Consider the following 19,099-nt stretch of genomic DNA (forward strand, 5'->3'; position numbering starts at 1 on the left):
TTACTCTTTCGCAGTTTTCTGATCTAGGTTTCATAGCCTTTCATAGGTTTCATAGGTGTATGTTGTATGAAACTCATGATTAACTTTGATATTTTTAGGTTGGGGGATGATCCAAGGCCTCATTGGGTACATTTGGCATATTTTTAAATAAAGTTTGGCTCTAGTTTTCAGATATATGAACATCCCAGTTTAAAATACATCTGATTCTATTAATAATATATATTTTTTTTTAATAGTTGGGTTTTATTTTCAAGAAATACGAACATCCATGTTTAAAATACATGACTTTATTAAAAATATTCAATATTTTAATAAACTTGGGTTTTAATTTTCAGAAATATGAACATCCAAGTTTAAAATGCATGTGATTTTATTAATAATATTTGATTATTTTTTAAATAAGGTTTGGGTTTTAGTTTCCGGAAATAAGAACAACCACGTTTAAAATACATATGATTTTATTAATAATACATGATTTTTTTTGTATTAAAGTTGGGTTTTAGTTTTCAAAAATATTTTTCCTCTTTTTCGGTAGGTTATCAAATATTCTTAAAGTAGAACGAATCTTGGTTTTTCTAGAGTCAACAGCGAGCAAGGACCTCAACCTCCAAGGGACCCCTCTCCCCAACCACCAAGGGGTCCCCTCCCTCCAACTTTTTGAGGAATCTCCCCAATTTTCAATAGAGTAACAGTTACAAATGTGTAAGAAAAAAGTTATCAGAATGTCATGAACAAAATTATTTTGGTCAGATGAAATAGCTTATTCAACCACCCACCCACCACCCTCCTCCCGAAAAAAAAATGATAAGCAGCATTTGGTAGGGCGTCTTCAAACTATGAATAAAATAATTTCACTATTTTTGAATTTTCAGATACTTCATCGCGCTGTCTTTATGAACTTGACAGTCATGTATACTATCATGTGTCTTGGTACTTTGAAATTATTTTCTATAATAGCGTAGATTTCGACCAAAAATGCAGCCACCAGTTGCCTATACATAGAAGAAGAAGAAATCTAAAGTGAAGAATAAAGTGAACATCGTTGTTGCATATATATTTTTTTTATTAATAAACAAATTTACATACATTTTTAAAACACTTTACTCATAGGGCACTAAAATCATTTTGTTTTATTTTCAAGGACAGGTCTTATTGTAAAGGTTCATTGCTCATGACAACAATGATAGGGGTTTTGCATCTTCTACACTTAAGATGGAATATGTTCGCACATGTGCTTATGCTCAACAATTCGAACACTGTAGACCGACACTTACGAAAAAATGGGTTATTCCAAGCCTGAGGGTTATATTTGATAGGAAATTTCATAGATTTACTCTGAAAGAAGATCAAACTTGATTAAAACCTGAGTACACATCTCTCTATACTTTTAGTAGAAAAATATCTTTTGTGGAAAAATAAGTTTTGTCATACTAATAAATATAACATTAGAACTAAGTTTACAGAAAATTTACGCTTGAACATTTATTGGACCACATTTCAGCTCATTGTTGATTTAATGTAGCGGCTCTTTACTTTTAGTAAAAAATATCCTTTGTGGAAACGAAAACACATCTCTCTTTACTTTTAGTAGAAATATATCCATTGTGGGAAAAAAAGTTTTTGTCATACTAATAAACATACCATTAGAACTAAGTTTACAGAAAATTTGCGCTTGAACATTTAATGGACTATATTTCTGCTCACCGTTGATTTTATGTAGCAGCTTTTTACTTTAGTTGAAAAATACCCTTTTTGGAAACGAATAAGTTTATTACATTCATTCTAATAAATATAAAATTAGAACTAAGTTTACAGAAAATTTGCGCTTGAACATCTATTGGACTATATTTCTGCTCACCGTTGATTTAATGTAGCAGCTCTTTACTTTTAGTTGAAAAATATCCTTTATGGAGTCGAAAAAGTTTATGCCATACTATCAAACATAAAATCAGAACTAAGTATACTGAAAATTTGCGCTTGAACATCTATTGGACTATATTTCTGCTCACCGTTGATTTAATGTAGCAGCTCTTTACTTTTAGTTGAAAGATATCCTTTATGGAAGCGAAAAAGTTTCTGCCATACTTTCAAACATAAAATCAGAAATAAGTATACTGAAAATTTGCGCTTCGACAATTATTGGACTATATTTCTGCTCATCGGCGATTTAATGTAGCAGCTCTTTACTTTTAGTTAAAAAAATCTTTTTTGGAAACGAAAAAGTTTCTGCCATATTATCAAATATAACATTAGAACTAAGTTTACTGAAAATATACGTTTGAACAATTATTGAAATATATTTCTGTTCATCGATGGTTTAATGTAGCAGCTCTTTTCTTTTAGTTGAAAAATATCCTATGTGGAAACGAAAAAGTTTCTGCCATACTATCAAATATAACATTAGAACTAAGTTTACTGAAACTTTGCGCCTGAACAATTATTGGACAATATTTCTGCTCACCGTTAATTTTATGTAGCAGCTTTTTACTTTAGTTGAAAAATACCCTTTTTGGAAACCAATAAGTTTCTTACATTCATTCTAATAAATATAAAATTAGAACTAAGTTTACAGAAAATTTGCGCTTGAACATCTATCGGACTATATTTCTGCTCACCGTTGATTTAATGTAGCAGCTCTTTACTTTTAGTTGAAAAATATCCTTTATGGAGTCGAAAAAGTTTTTGTCATACTATCAAACATAAAATCAGAACTAAGTATACTGAAAATTTGCGCTTGAACATCTATCGGACTATATTTCTGCTCACCGTTGATTTAATGTAGCAGCTCTTTACTTTTAGTTGAAAGATATCCTTTATGGAAGCGAAAAAGTTTCTGCCATACTATCAAACATAAAATCAGAAATAAGTATACTGAAAATTTGCGCTTGGACAATTATTGGACTATATTTCTGCTCATCGGCGATTTAATGTAGCAGCTCTTTACTTTTAGTTAAAAAAAATCTTTTTTGGAAACGGAAAAGTTTCTGCCATATTATCAAATATAACATTAGAACTAAGTTTACTGAAAATTTACGTTTGAACAATTATTGAACTATATTTCTGTTCATCGATGGTTTAATGTAGCAGCTCTTTCCTTTTAGTTGAAAAATATCCTATGTGGAAACGAAAAAGTTTCTGCCATACTATCAAATATAACATTAGAACTAATTTTACTGAAACTTTGCGCCTGAACAATTATTGGACAATATTTCTGCTCACCGTTAATTTTATGTAGCAGCTTTTTACTTTAGTTGAAAAATACCCTTTTTGGAAACCAATAAGTTTCTTACATTCATTCTAATAAATATAAAATTAGAACTAAGTTTACAGAAAATTTGCGCTTGAACATCTATTGGACTATATTTCTGCTCACCGTTGATTTAATGTAGCAGCTCTTTACTTTTAGTTGAAAAATATCCTTTATGGAGTCGAAAAAGTTTTTGCCATACTATCAAACATAAAATCAGAACTAAGTATACCGAAAATTTGCGCTTGAACATCTATTGGACTATATTTCTGCTCACCGTTGATTTAATGTAGCAGCTCTTTACTTTTAGTTGAAAGATATCCTTTATGGAAGCGAAAAAGTTTCTGCCATACTATCAAACATAAAATCAGAAATAAGTATAATGAAAATTTGCGCTTGGACAATTATTGGACTATATTTCTGCTCATCGGCGATTTAATGTAGCAGCTCTTTACTTTTAGTTAAAAAAAATCTCTTTTGGAAACGAAAAAGTTTCTGCCATATTATCAAATATAACATTAGAACTAAGTTTACTGAAAATTTACGTTTGAACAATTATTGAACTATATTTTTGTTCATCGATGGTTTAATGTAGCAGCTCTTTCCTTTTAGTTGAAAAATATCCTATGTGGAAACGAAAAAGTTTCTGTCATACTATCAAATATAACATTAGAACTAAGTTTACTGAAACTTTGCGCCTGAACAATTATTGGACAATATTTCTGCTCACCGTTAATTTTATGTAGCAGCTTTTTACTTTAGTTGAAAAATACCCTTTTTGGAAACCAATAAGTTTCTTACATTCATTCTAATAAATATAAAATTAGAACTAAGTTTACAGAAAATTTGCGCTTGAACATCTATTGGACTATATTTCTGCTCACCGTTGATTTAATGTAGCAGCTCTTTACTTTTAGTTGAAAAATATCCTTTATGGAGTCGAAAAAGTTTTTGCCATACTATCAAACATAAAATCAGAACTAAGTATACTGAAAATTTGCGCTTGAACATCTATTGGACTATATTTCTGCTCACCGTTGATTTAATGTAGCAGCTCTTTACTTTTAGTTGAAAGATATCCTTTATGGAAGCGAAAAAGTTTCTGCCATACTATCAAACATAAAATCAGAAATAAGTATACTGAAAATTTGCGCTTGGACAATTATTGGACTATATTTCTGCTCATCGGCGATTTAATGTAGCAGCTCTTTACTTTTAGTTAAAAAAAAAATCTTTTTTGGAAACGAAAAAGTTCCTGCCATATTATCAATTATAACATTAGAACTAAGTTTACTGAAAATTTAGGTTTGAACAATTATTGGACAATATTTCTGCTCACCGTTAATTTTATGTAGCAGCTTTTTACTTTAGTTGAAAAATACCCTTTTTGGAAACCAATAAGTTTCTTACATTCATTCTAATAAATATAAAATTAGAACTAAGTTTACAGAAAATTTGCGCTTGAACATCTATTGGACTATATTTCTGCTCACCGTTGATTTAATGTAGCAGCTCTTTACTTTTAGTTGAAAAATATCCTTTATGGATTCGAAAAAGTTTATGCCAAACTATCAAACATAAAATAAGAACTAAGTATACTGAAAATTTGCGCTTGAACATCTATTGGACTATATTTCTGCTCACCGTTGATTTAATGTAGCAGCTCTTTACTTTTAGTTGAAAGATATCCTTTATGGAAGCGAAAAAGTTTCTGCCATACTATCAAACATAAAATCAGAAATAAGTATACTGAAAATTTGCGCTTGGACAATTATTGGACTATATTTCTGCTCATCGGCGATTTAATGTAGCAGCTCTTTACTTTTAGTTAAAAAAAAAATCTTTTTTGGAAACGAAAAAGTTTCTGCCATATTATCAATTATAACATTAGAACTAAGTTTACTGAAAATTTAGGTTTGAACAATTATTGAACTATATTTCTGTTCATCGATGGTTTAATGTAGCAGCTCTTTACTTTTAGTTGAAAAATATCCTATGTGGAAACGAAAAAGTTTCTGCCATACTATCAAATATAACATTAGAACTAAGTTTATTGAAACTTTGCGCCTGAATAATTATTGGACAATATTTCTGCTCACCGTTGATTTAATGTAGCAGCTCTTTACTTTTAGTTGAAAAATATCCTTTTTGGAAACGAAAAAGTTTCTGCCATACTATCAACTATAACATTAGAACGAAGCATACTGAAAATTTGCGATTGAACAATTATTGGACTATATTTCTGCTCATCGTTGATTTAATGCAGTAGATCTTTACTTTTAGTTGAAAAATATCTTTTTGGAAACAAAAAGATTTCTACCATACTATCAACTATAACATTAGAACTAAGCATACTGAAAATTTGCGCTTGAACTATTATTGGACTATATTTCTGCTCATCGTTGATTTAATGCAGCAGCTCTTTACTTTTAGTTGAAAAATATCTTTTTGGAAACAAAAAGATTTCTGCCATACTATCAAATATAACATTAGAACTAAGTTTACTGAAAATTTACGTTTGAACAATTATTGAACTATATTTCTGTTAATCGATGATTTAATGTATCAGCTCGCTCTTTACTTTTAGCTGAAAAATATCCTATGTGGAAACGAAAAAGTTTCTGCCATACTATCAAATATAACATTAGAACTAAGTTTACTTAAATTTCGCTTGAACGATTATTGAACTATATTTCTGTTCATCGTTGATTTAATGTAGCAGCTCTTTACTTTTAGTTAAAAAATATCCTTTGTGGAAACGAAAAAGGATATAGATTGGGATCACATCAATTGGGTGACGAATGATGAATTTCTATAATGTTTGACGAGGTCGTTAAAAGTTGTGTATACCCCAAGTCGATATAGAACATATACATAGACTTCAAAGCACTTCGTCTCATTTGATTTTGTTTTTTAAAGTTTCAGTTACTATCTTCCTTACCATGAAAAGTTTGACCATTCACCCTTTTTCTCCAAAATAAGGTAAATTTTCATAGGTTCGTGACTTTTGATGGGTAAGACATGAAACTTTTGTATTTGAAATCAGCATGAAAATTCAATTCCTCTAATGCCCTTACTTACACTTCGTCACCATATTGTAAACATAGTTTAAATCACGCTCAGCTCTTTACTTTTAGTTGAAAAATATTCTTTATGGAAACGAAAAAGTTTCTGACATACTATCAAATATAACATTAGAATTAAGTTTACTGAAAATTTGCGATTGAATCTTTTGATCTGGCTTAAGTCGAAAATATTTGTTTGTTCGTTTTTTCAGTACACGTTTAAACGCATATAATAGCCTCTTTGTGATTCCAACTCAATTCCTGTTTCCAGGAAAAAGGTAAATTAGTCGTTAGTATCTTTAGTATTATCATGTTTTTGCAAGCCTTTTTTACTATACATTCAACATTTTCAGATATTTTCATGATAAAAGTACCCATTAACATACTCAATTCAAACATCACATTAACCCAATTCGAACAACAGGTTTTATTTTCACTGTCCTCGATGCTTTAACAGTAAACAATAAGTCAGTGTGGGAGGATCTTACTCCAACTCAACCCCGAATCTTACTATGAAGTGGTACTTGAAAGTCTATATTAAACTAAAATCATTGACGAAGCGAAAAAAACATGACAAAAATCAAAATGTATTGCTAAATTCAGTTACTAAATTTGTCTGACATTTCGTTGTACAACCTATTTTCATGTGTTTTTTTTTGCAATCCATTTGTAATTTACCTTAATAATTTTCAGATATTTTCTTTATAAAACGTAGTTGTATTAGCCTCAGATATCCATATGTTGCAGCGAGTTACTAGTAGTAGCAGTATTTCATGTAGTTGCATGTCATTCATACTATAATCTATAAATTATCTAATATTCTCTTGATAAAACGCACATTTATTGATCTCAGAGGGCTTAATAGCGCAGTAAGACCCATTCGAACAACAGATTTTATTCACACTGTCCTCGATGCTTCTAACAGTAAACAATAAGTCAGTGGGGGAGGATCTTACTCCAACTCAACCCCCGAATCTTACTATGAAGTAGTACTTGAAAGTTTATATTAAACTAAAATCATTGACAAGCGAAAAAAAACATGACAAAAATCAAAGTGTTGCCATCGCAACCAAATTATCCTATTTGTGTGGGAGGATTCCACTCCAACTCAACCCCCGAATTTTACTTACTATGAATTGGTATTCGAAAGTTTATATTAAACTAAAATCATCGATGAAGCGCTAAATTCAGTTACTAAATTAAGGGACTTTAAATCAAACATGAATTTCCTTATTGAGATAGTATTAAACAAAAACAAAAAAGTCTTACATCGCATGGACTATTCATCACTACGCCCAGGAAAATTGTGTCTATATTTCTAAATATACTGTTGTAAGAATCAACTTAGACCAGAGTTATATTGTGTGTGGAAGTAACGGTAAATTGCATTCGATAATTAGATTAACCTATGTTATTAAAGAAAATAGAAAAACAAGTATACGTATTCTCTCATTTACACACAAACACCCCCTGAAACAGTTATATTAATCGTATAGCATATTATCATTAATTCCCAGGCATATGTGTACTCCAAGTTGAAAAATCGTTTTAGATTGATAAAAAAAAACTTTGAATAATATAGGTTTGTGTTGAGATATACACAAAGTCGAAAAGTAATGCTGGGAGGGGGGAGAAGATGTGTTTCAAAGGTTTTATTTTACCAATTCAACGGTACGGGGGTGTGTGGGGGGGGGGGGTCCCGGCTCCGGCTGGCCTTCGGCCCCGGTGGGGGGGGGGGTCGCGGTGGAGATGTAAGAAAACGAATTTATAGATACTACTACTAACTCTTTCATGTGTACTCCAAGTTGAAAAATGGTTTTAAGAAAATATTGAGAAAGGAACGTGTGTTGAATTTTTAAGGTTAATTTACGACGGCCTTCGCCCCCCCCCCCTGGGGTCAAAGGCCGTCAGGGGCTGGGACTCCCCCACCTCCGGGGCCGGGACCCTCCCACCCCCGGGGACCGTTGAAATGATATAATAAAACCTTTGAAACACATCTTCTCCCCCTCCCAGCATTACTTTTCGACTTTGTGTATATCCCAACACAAACCTATATTACTCTGAAAGTTTTTTTTTATCAATCTAAAACCATTTTTTAACTTGGAGTACACATGTGCCTGGGAATTAATGATAATATGTTATCCGATTAATATAGCTGTTTCAGGGGGTGTTTGTGTGTAAATGACAGAAGACGTATACTTGTTTTTCTATTTTCTTTAATAACATAGGTTAATCTAATTATCGAATGCAATTTACCGTTACTTCCACACACAATATAACTCTGGTCTAAGTTGATTCTTACAACAGTATATTTAGAAATATAGACACAATTTTCCTGGGCGTAGTGATGAATAGTCCATGCGATGTAAGACTTTTTTTGTTTTTGTTTAATACTATCTCAATAAGGAAATTCATGTTTGATTTAAAGTCCCTTAATTTAGTAACTGAATTTAGCGCTTCATCGATGATTTTAGTTTAATATAAACTTTCGAATACCAATTCATAGTAAGTAAAATTCGGGGGTTGAGTATAGGTGGGATACTCTCACACAAATAGGATAATTTGGTTGCGAGGGCAACACTTTGATTTTTGTCAGGTTTTTTTCGCTTGTCAATGATTTTAGTTTAATATAGACTTTCAAGTACTACTTCATAGTAAGATTCGGGGGTTGAGTTGGAGTAGGATCCTCCCACACTGACTTATTGTTTTACTGTTAGAAGCATCGAGGACAGTGTGAATAAAACCTGTTGTTCAAATAGGTTAATGTGATGTTTGAATTGAGTATATTAATGGGTGCGTTTTATCATGAAAATTTCTGAAAATGTTGAATGTATAGTAAAAAAGGCTTGCAAAACATGATAAGACTACTAGTACTAACGACTAATTTACCTTTTACCTGGAAAAAGGAGTTGAGTTGGAATCACAAAGAGGCTGTTATATGCGTTTAAATGTGTACTGAAAAAAAAAAACATTTTCGACTTAAGCCAGATCAAAAGATTCAATCGCAAATTTTCAATAAACTTAGTTCTAATGTTATATTTGATAGTATGTCAGAAACTTTTTAGTTTCCATAAAGGATATTTTTCAACTAAAAGTAAAGAGCTGAGCGTTGATTTAAATTGTGTTTACAATATGGTAACGAAGCTTAAGTAAGGACTTTAGGAGAATTGAAATTTCATGCTGATTTCAAATACAAAACTTTCATGTCTTACCCTTCAAAAGTCACGAACCTGTGAAAATTTACCTTATTTTCGAAAAAAAGGGTGACTGGTCAAACTGTTCATGGTAAGGAGGATAGTAACTGAAACTTTAAAAAACAAAATCAAATGAGACGAAGTACTTTGAAGTCTATGTATACATACTATATCGACTTGGGGTATACACAAGTTTCAACAACTTTGTCATACACTATAATAATTCATCATTCGCCACCCACTTGGTATGATCCCAATCTATATCCTTTTTCATTTTTACAAAGGATATTTTTCAACTAAAAGTAAAGAGCTGCTACATTAAATCAACGATAAACAGATATATAGTTCAATAATTGTTCAAGCGCAAATTTAAGTAAAGTTAGTTCTAATGTTATATTTGATAGTATGGCAGAAACTCTTTCGTTTCCACATAGGATATTTTTCAACTAAAAGTAAAGAGTGGCTATATTAAATCAACGGTGAGCAGAAATATTGTCCAATAAATGTTCAAAAGCAAATTTTCAGTAAACTTAGTTCTAATGTTATATTTGATAGTATAGCAGAAACTTGTTCATTTCCACATAGGATATTTTTTGACTAAAGGTAAACAGCTGCTACATTAAATCATCGATGAACAGAAATATAGTTCAATAATTGTTCAAACGCAAATTTCCAGTATGCTTAGTTCTAATGTTATATTTGATAGTATGGCAGAAACTTTTTCGTTTCTATAAAGGATATTTTTCAACTAAAAGTAAAGAGCTGCTACATCATATCAACGGTGAGCAGAAATATAGTCCAATAATTGCTCAAGCACAAATTTTCAGTAGACTTAGTTCTAAGGTTATATTTGTTAGTATGAGTATGTCAGAAACTTTTTCGTTTCCAAAAAGGATATTTTTCAACTAAAGTAAACAGCTGCTACATTAAGTCAACGGTGAGCAGAAATATAGTCAAAAATTCTTCAAGCACAAATTTTCAGTAAACTTAGTTCTAATGTTATTTTTGATAGTATGGCAGAAACGTTTTAGTTTCCACAAAGGATATTTTTTACTAAAAGTAATGAGCTGCTACATTAAATCAACGATGAGCAGAAATATAGTCCAATAAATGATCAAGCGCAAATTTTCTGTAAACTTAGTTCTAATGTTATACGAACTGTTTGATAAAATAAAAAAAATTCAAAGGAAATACATACTGAATGACACGTCGGGTAGTTAGAAGGCTAGAACCTAACAAAAAATAAAACTAGTTTTAAAATGTTCAGGTATTTTCTAGTTTTAATTGAAAAATTGAAATTATTGCTCAGACACAATAAATATTATTGCAGTTTACATAATAACTTTAACGATCTTGAACTTAGAACTAAAATATATATGATTATGATGTCATTCATCAAGCTTGTGCACAAAATGCAGTTTTTTTTGTCAAAATTGATCCTATTTCAAAAACTTTTTTTCTGGGTTGCAGTGGTAGCTAGCATCCAAGTAAGAGACGATCACGCCCCATAGGAAAAACTAAAGCGACCCATAACTCCTAAAAATAGAGTCAGACCAAAACAAGGAGTACACTATTAGAACCGCCTTATCCAAAACTTCTATATAGCAAACTCACCGTCATTTGGCTTGAACAACAGGGAAAATATATTGGCTTGAAAATCAAGAAAAGTGGCTAAAACCACGATATACTCCACATAAGGCATCTTTTTTCTTTCCGTTTTTTTCTCCTCCGCTAGCTGGGCACTAGAAAATCATAGAAAGCTGTATAACGGCTCATTTTAAAGGAAATTGCTACATCTAGTGCCTTTTGTAAGTAAAAATAAAATAGTTTTTAAAATTAATCAATTTTGACGAAAAACTAAATTTTCGTGTACAAGCTTGATGAATGACGTTATAATCGCATATAGGTTATAACCAAATATGACGTAATAAGTGAATGCTTCCGACGAGATAATTTTATTTTATTTTAGTTCTAAGTTCTGGATTGATAGAGTTATTATGTAAACTGCAAAAATATTTGTAATGTCTGAGCAATAATTTAAATTTTTTATGAAAACTAGAAAAATACCTGAAAATTTTAAAATTTGTTTTATTTTTTGTTAGGTTTCATATTAAAAGACGATATTAGAATAACAAACCATTGCATACGTTGGACTTAGTTGGCTGCCTGATTCTTTGAGGGTTGTCTCTTACTACTTCAGGGAAGAAAAAGCCGTATATTTTTTCCTGTTTGTTATCAGAGTTTACTTAATCTGAGGTGCAGTTCCGGTTACATTAAGGTATTAAAAGACGATCATTGGCATAAAAATTCATTGCATACATTGGACTTAGTTAGCTACTTGATTGTTTGAGGTTCGTCTCTTGCTATTCCAACTAATGATATAAGGGACCAATATAGTTCATTATAAATGGTGTTTGTCAATACGTTTTTTTTTTATATAATTATCGATTATTATGTAAAATGCAGTAATTTCTGGGGGGTTTACTTTAAGGAAAAAACTCTAGTCATTAGTAACTGAAGTAATCCGAGTTGCAGAGGTAGTTAGCAACCTAGTAAGAGCCGATCACGTCCAATGTTAAGAAATATAATGACCCATAACTCCTAAAAATAGAGTCAGATCTAAACAAAACTACAATGGTAAAATAGTATTAGTTTAAAAAGGCATTAAATTGCGTAAACAGCAAAAAACTGGTGATTGCAAAAATATTTGTATATATTTTAACAAGGGATTACAACAATTCAAAAACATTAAAAAAGAAAACCAAAAGTTTGGAGCTTAGTAGTTATCGTTGTTAGAAAAACATAATTACCAAATTTCTTTTCTTATAGGTGTAAGCATTGTCTTTTTAAGACATAAAAAGAAATAAAAAAAAAATTTTAAGTTCAGTCCAGAAAGATTTACAAAGAGCACGAGATGTAGCAATTTCCTTTAAAATGAGTCATTATACAGTCATTATACTCTCTATGATTTTTCAGTGCCCAGCTAGCTGAGGAGAAAAAAAAACGGAAAGAAAAAACATGTCTTATGTGGAGAATATCATGGTTTCAGCCACTTTTTTTATTTGAAGCCAATATATTTTCCCTGTTCTTCAAGCCAAGTGATGGTATGTTTTCTATAAAGAGGATTTGGACAAGGTGGTTCTAATAGTGTACTTCTTGTTTTAATGATCTGATTCTATTTTTAGCAGTTATGGGTTACTTCAGTTTTTACTATGGGGCGTGGTCGGTTCTTACTAGGTTACTAGCTACCGCTGCAACCTGGATTACTAGCTACCACTGCAACAAGATGGCCATGGAATTGGCCACTCGTACTTACGAGGAATTGGACAATTGATATTCTTTTCGAAATAGTAGAACACATGCCACCACCAAATACAGGAAAAGTAATTGTTTGGTCCTTTTTCCTTTAATACAGGATTATTAGCTAAGGTATGATATATCCAAAATAGTCTGGTTGTAATATAATAGGCCAGAATAACATCTACTGAGTAATGGCCATGAGCAATCATCAAAAAGGCAACACCAGATAATGATACCATAATAGCTATCCAATGTAGCAGCCAGCAACGCTTGGGAGTATATTCCTGGAATATAAGGCAGGTCAATGTTAGAACGACAGTGTGACCACTGTATATATAGTCTCCACAGTATGTGTGCATGCCAGTGATACTAAGACCCATTCCAATAAAATTCCTAAGCGCTCTTATTATCACATCCCATAGCGTGGCATCATTCATCTTTGGAGAACAATAATAAATTTTTGAGGCAACAGGCAGCACAGTGACATACATTGTGAGGCATCGAAAAAGATAAAGCACGCCCAGCAAAAAAAAAATCCGTCGAATCAGAATAAGTCTGTATTTATGGAAGCACACAAGCACTGCGCATGACAGTCCACAAAAGACTAGGATGGCCTCAGAGACATCTAAAGCCCAAGGATATTCAGGAACATTATCTAAAAATATATCTGGCAGTCGAGTTGTGTTTAAACGATTTGGAACACGTTCATGGACAAGAGCTAATGTTACAGTGGTGAGTACCCAACAGAAGAAACAAAACATGAACGATATTATAGTTTTTTTTATCCCCGTTGGAAATTTCGGTTCATCTTGGGACGTTTGAGGAATAGTAATTTGAACGATTCCTTCATTATGAGCCATGTCGGACTCCAGAGAAATGTTACTGACTTTGTTACCCATAATTTATTCTAATTTCCAATATATTTTCAGTTCCTTCATCCTTGAAATCATATATCGAATAGCTAAAACCTAACAAAAAACAAAACTAATTTTAAAATTTTCTGGTATTTCTCTATTTTGAATTAAAAATTAGTGTTATTGGTTAAGAACCATAAATATTTTTGCAGTTTACATAATAATTTTAGCGATTCTGAACTGAAAACTAAAATAAAAAAAAATAGGTTTTTTCTTTGGAAATATACGATAACGCTATAGAGATATGTACTTTACAAGTTAAGCCAAAAACAATTTGGTTCCAGTAGGCAAAAAAACAAAATACTTTGAAAATTTTCCGGTATTTTCCTGGTTTGAATTAAAAAATTATTATTATTTGTTAGACACCAAAGATATTTTTGCAATTTACATAATAACTTTTGCGAATCTTAGCTGAAAACTAAAAAAAAAATACACGAAAATGCAGTTTTTTGTCAAAATTTATTCTATTTTAAAAGCTATTTTATTTTTAATCACAAAAGGCACTAGATGTAGCAATTTCCTTCCAAATGAGCCATTATACAGCTCTCCATGATTTTATAGTGCCCAGCTAGCTGGTCAGGAAAAAATAGAAAAAAACAAAAACAAAACTGTTGTCGATGCGGAATATCGTGGTTTCAGCCATTTTTTTTATTTTCTAACCAATAAATTTTCATTGTTTTTCAAGCTAAGAGACAGTTAGTTTCCTTTATAGGGGTATTGGACAGTGCAGTTCTAAAACTGTATTTCGTTTTTTGATCTGATTCTAGTTTTAGGAGTTAAGAGCTATTTTATTTTTTACTATGGGGTGTTATTAGTAGTATGTACATATTGAATTTGCATACGGCCATAGGAATCTCCATGCTATTTGCGTACCGTCATAGGACCATGCTATTTGCGTACGGCCATAGGACCATGCTATTTGCGTACGGCCCTAGGAATTCACATACTATTCTATCGCGCCTCCACACCTATTCAAAGAGATTCAGAACTCCCTCACATGGCATTATACTTTGGGTAGACTATATTCCATCTTGTGCTAGTCGGGTATGGCGTAATATGTTATGAAGGACAAGTTTTCTGACATAATTTACGTAGACTAGATTTCTACTTCATGATATACATTGTATACATGTCTTTTAGGGTAAATCCATGTCAGAAAACCAGTGCGTCTTGTTTAGGTTTCAATATATTCAATTATTTTTTTTGTATATATTCAAGTTTCAGATTAGAATTTTCTACAGTTTGAATAGTTCATTCATTCTAACAGTATCAATATTTTGCAATCATTTACATTGATAGAGATATGGAATATTTTAAGCCACTTCTGGTGATTAAAATTTTCTCATTATTATAATAAAAAGAAATCTATTTTTGTCTCGTCATTAAGTCAAGGAACAATTTCCTTTACCTTCCTTACTTACGCTTTTTTTCATTGTAATGTTAGCTCTTTTAAAAAGCTTCCTTCTTTTAAATGTTAATTAAACCTTCCATGTATTTCAATTTTAGTAAATATTCAAAAAAGAGAGGCAGGTTCACTTTCATTTTGGATCATTGTATATGAAAAATTAAAATAGAATTTGCATATTAGTTTCGGCAGATATGAAAGGTCGCCCCCCTCTTCAATATCATGCTCTTTACACAAAAGTTTGAATTTTGTTCGAATCACACACTCTTGAATCACAAAGGTTGGTTAATGAGAATAGATAGCTCTTTTGAAAATGCTAAAGAAAACTTAAGCGTATAGGATGAGGTATTCGCTAGAGGGCGAACCCTTTATATACTTAATAATTTTTAGCTTAGGCTATGTCCAGGAGTCTTTTTCTTCCTTTTTTCTGTGATTTTAAGTATTTCGAAATTTAGATATATAAGTTTTAATAGCTTTGCATAAAAAAAAATCTATAATTGTCAACTTTTTGTGTTTTGATACAATGGAATTGAAGGCCAAACGCCCTCCGTTAATATTCTGAACAAGTGAGAATTGAGCTAGCTAATTAAATTTTGTCTTTTTTTCAAATTTTGGGGTTTTATTACTGTGATATTCGTAATTTTTGTAAATAAGTTTTAAAAGCTTTGCATATAAAAGAAATCGTTTTACTAGTAAATTCAAATTTCAGGGGGACTTATCCCCCCTCCCCTCCAACAATACAAAATCTTAAAATATAATGAGTATATTCGATAGAAAAATTTAAGTATGCTTTTTTCTATTATGTAAAACAAAACCCACTCCTCAATTGCTGTGTTACGATCATAATTCCATAGTTTTAGTTATTTCGTTCAAAATGTGGCTTTTCACATTATCAAAAATAGAGTTTCCGCTCTAAAAGTATCTGTGTCTAATCCTCTTAACATGAGTGACAATTTCCAAACAGGCTTTTACATGCGTTATCTGAAATTATTAATACCGTATGTTGAAGGATAGCGGCAAGGGTCTCCTTGACAAGTAGATTCTTTTTAGGGTCAAATTAAAGGTGAGTAAAGCCACCGGACCTCAGGTCTAAACTTAAGGAGGGAATATAGGTGGGACCTACAATTTATTCACCGGTAATTTTGGGCTATGTTATTTTAGGAGAAAATTCTTAGTACTTTCCAAAGCTTAGTAGGTAATATCTTGGCTCATTGTCATGAATTGAAACCTGTCTCTGTGATCTTCATCCTTCAAATTGAAATTATGAAAGAGGTATCTATTAAGCTATTAATTGTTTAAAGCATACTTCAGCCTAGATAGCATACTAGGACCCCAAGGGTGTTCAGTATGATTAGTGTATGTACGGGAAGGAATATTTGAGCAGAAAAATATTAATTTGTAAAAAGTAGCAGGCATTCTAAAGTGCTAATAGTTATAACTCTACAAACATCAGAATTGACTTTATAGGTAAAATTATATTATGAGGGGATATTTTTGAAATTCCCCTTCCCTGCAAACTCAAAATTTTCCAAAATTTTACTTTAAAAGCTTTTCTTTTTAAATATTTCTAAAGTGCTAAGACAGAGAGCAATAGAAACACCAGAAAGAACTTTAGAAAGCCATTTATCTGTAAAACAGGGCATATTATTTCCTTATTACATTTGAGTTCTTTTTTAAGAATGTTGAGGTGGATTCAGGCAATTACCCTCCCTCCGAAAAGAACTCACGATGTGGTGATATCACATCGATGAAAGCTGCAAGACCATCAATCATCAGATATACTAGCTCCAATACAAGTTCGATGGACCAGCCAGGACCCTCTCAAGCCAGTGTCAGCTCTGCACAAACCTCTATGCAACCTGGCAGAAAATTCAAGAAAGAATGGATAGATTCTCATAATGCATCAATCTCATCTAATCAAGATCGAGAAGACACTCCTCTTCATGTTTTGCCAGGGACCAGATGTACAATCGCAGTCTGAATTTGTAATTGCTCGTATTTTTTTTCTTTCCGCATTTTAAAAAATAAGGTGAATTTTCCCACGCGCGTAATTTTCGATGATTAAAACTAAACTTAATCTTGTTTATAAACTATTAAATAATAATCATATTTCATTTTATTTCATTAGAATTAACAACATTAATAGTATATAAAAGAGTGGTATAACACAGAAGTAGCAAATAGCTTATCATACTTTTCTAAAGATTTATAAACCTTACCTGTAATTTCTCTTTTAAGCAAGATGTTTTCTAATGCAAAAATCCATTATTTCATCAAACAAACTCTATATAAAAAAAACACTGTTTCACAGTTGACGGTTGAACAAACGTTCTTAAACTGGGAATATGTTTTTGCACTTAGCTTTGTGTGTATTCGATTCTTATCAAAATAACCCATCGGAAAATTTGAATGTTAATCTGACAGGTATAAAATGAATGTTAATCGCTTATTACAAAGTGGGTTTCAAATAATCGGATGTTTTTATCTTAGATGAAGAGATATTAACGCGAGAAAAAGGTTCTTAATAATGTCAAATGTGACAGCGCAGAAATGTAAAAAAAACCATTATTTGGACGAAACTATTTTAGACATTTTAGGCAATTATTTCGGCGAAACAGTTAGAGACATTTTAAAAGATGATTTTAGAATATGTTTTCGAAAAGGATTTGAGGCTTAAACTCTAGGGGCGTTATAATACACAAGTTATATTTGAACAGTGTTGTGAATTCTTCTAACCCAACTCAAAAGGGGTCCGATCCCAACCCTGAAGTAACCTCCGGATCCCCAAAGGTCCCCCCCGGAGCTCTAAAAAGAACCGTCCATCATTTCAATTGCACTTTAATTGTTGATATGGAAGGAGAAAAAAAAGTTCTTCGCTTACAATGATTTATTTAGTCCAGGTTAATTGCGTCCAGCATTTCAATCAAATCTGTCGTCAAGCGACAGGAAAATTTAGATTGTCGAGAAAGTTATACCAACACCAGCAACCAATGTATGGGATGCATTTCTAATAACCGAGGCTGAAGATCAATGCTTCATAGAATATACTGCATGGGTTTAAAAATGGTCGAAATTTATTGAAAATTATAGCCAAGAAGGACAGCTACTAGAGCAGGACCCATGTGTCACGTTTTCATCACGAAATTTTATTTTTTAAAAAAAAAATTATTTTTATACATAATGCTCTTGCTCTAACTTATCCTCTAAGACTAAAACTTCATTTTCCTGACTAAAACAACATATATTTTTAACATTTTCAGTTGTCATTATGAAAAAAGCGTGCCAATGTAACTTTTTTTTCTTCTTCTTTTAATCGTTTAGCAGATGGGACAATTACTACGAAAATTTTACGTAGTTTATTAACCTCTTAAAAATAATGGCTATATAGTATAGAAAATAAAACCTTTTTTCTACAGATTAAGGATATAGCACCGCCATTGGATGATGAAACATCAGAATTTACAGGACCAATTCTATCACCACTAATGGAGTTCAGAGACGAACCTACATTAGTTGTAGATAATATGGAATGGTGTAGGGGTTTCCTTAATGATGTTTTTGAGGACATAGCTAGCCTAGACGATTTAACTTGTGATATTGACATGATAGAAGATCTGGACTGGGTAGATAGATTTGTGCGTGAACATTTAGGCGATGTTGCTAGTGCAACTGAACTGGGTCCTCATATAAAATTAGACCGCAGGACAATGGAGGCTGGTTGGTTGATTAATTGTCCACAAGCACCTCGGAATATGTAATAGGAGACCACTGCAATTGAAAAGACGGGGGGTGGTGTTAGTGGCAATTCTACGTCACCCCCCACCATTTCGCTTAATGATACAGCGACAACAATGCACATTGTTGGGCCTAATTCTTCCGGGGACTCTGTTGACGACAACTTTACTTTTAGTGAATTGAGTCCTGTATAAATAGGCGCAGGACATAAAAATAGTGTCGTGTCCCCGGAATTACGG

The 19,099-nt window shown here is 31.9% G+C and overlaps 1 protein-coding gene across 1 annotated transcript; it reads right to left on the reverse strand.

The window, feature by feature from the left end:
• Positions 1-12,772: 12,772 nt before the first annotated feature.
• LOC148943123 (phosphatidylcholine:ceramide cholinephosphotransferase 1-like) lies at positions 12,773-13,705 on the reverse strand. Its single transcript, XM_089102444.1, has one exon. The coding sequence runs from the start codon at positions 13,703-13,705 to the stop codon at positions 12,773-12,775; it is 933 nt and encodes a 310-aa protein (XP_088958570.1).
• Positions 13,706-19,099: the final 5,394 nt, after the last annotated feature.

Source organism: Artemia sp. Qi Xiang Cuo, chromosome 16, assembly GCF_049724085.1.
Source record: "Artemia sp. Qi Xiang Cuo chromosome 16, ASM4972408v1, whole genome shotgun sequence".
Lineage (NCBI taxonomy): Eukaryota > Metazoa > Arthropoda > Branchiopoda > Anostraca > Artemiidae > Artemia > Artemia sp. Qi Xiang Cuo.

Coding starts and splice junctions, on each gene's coding strand:
- LOC148943123 (XM_089102444.1), bottom strand. CDS start 13,705: ATGGGTAACAAAGTCAGTAACATTTCTCTGGAGTCCGACATGGCTCAT.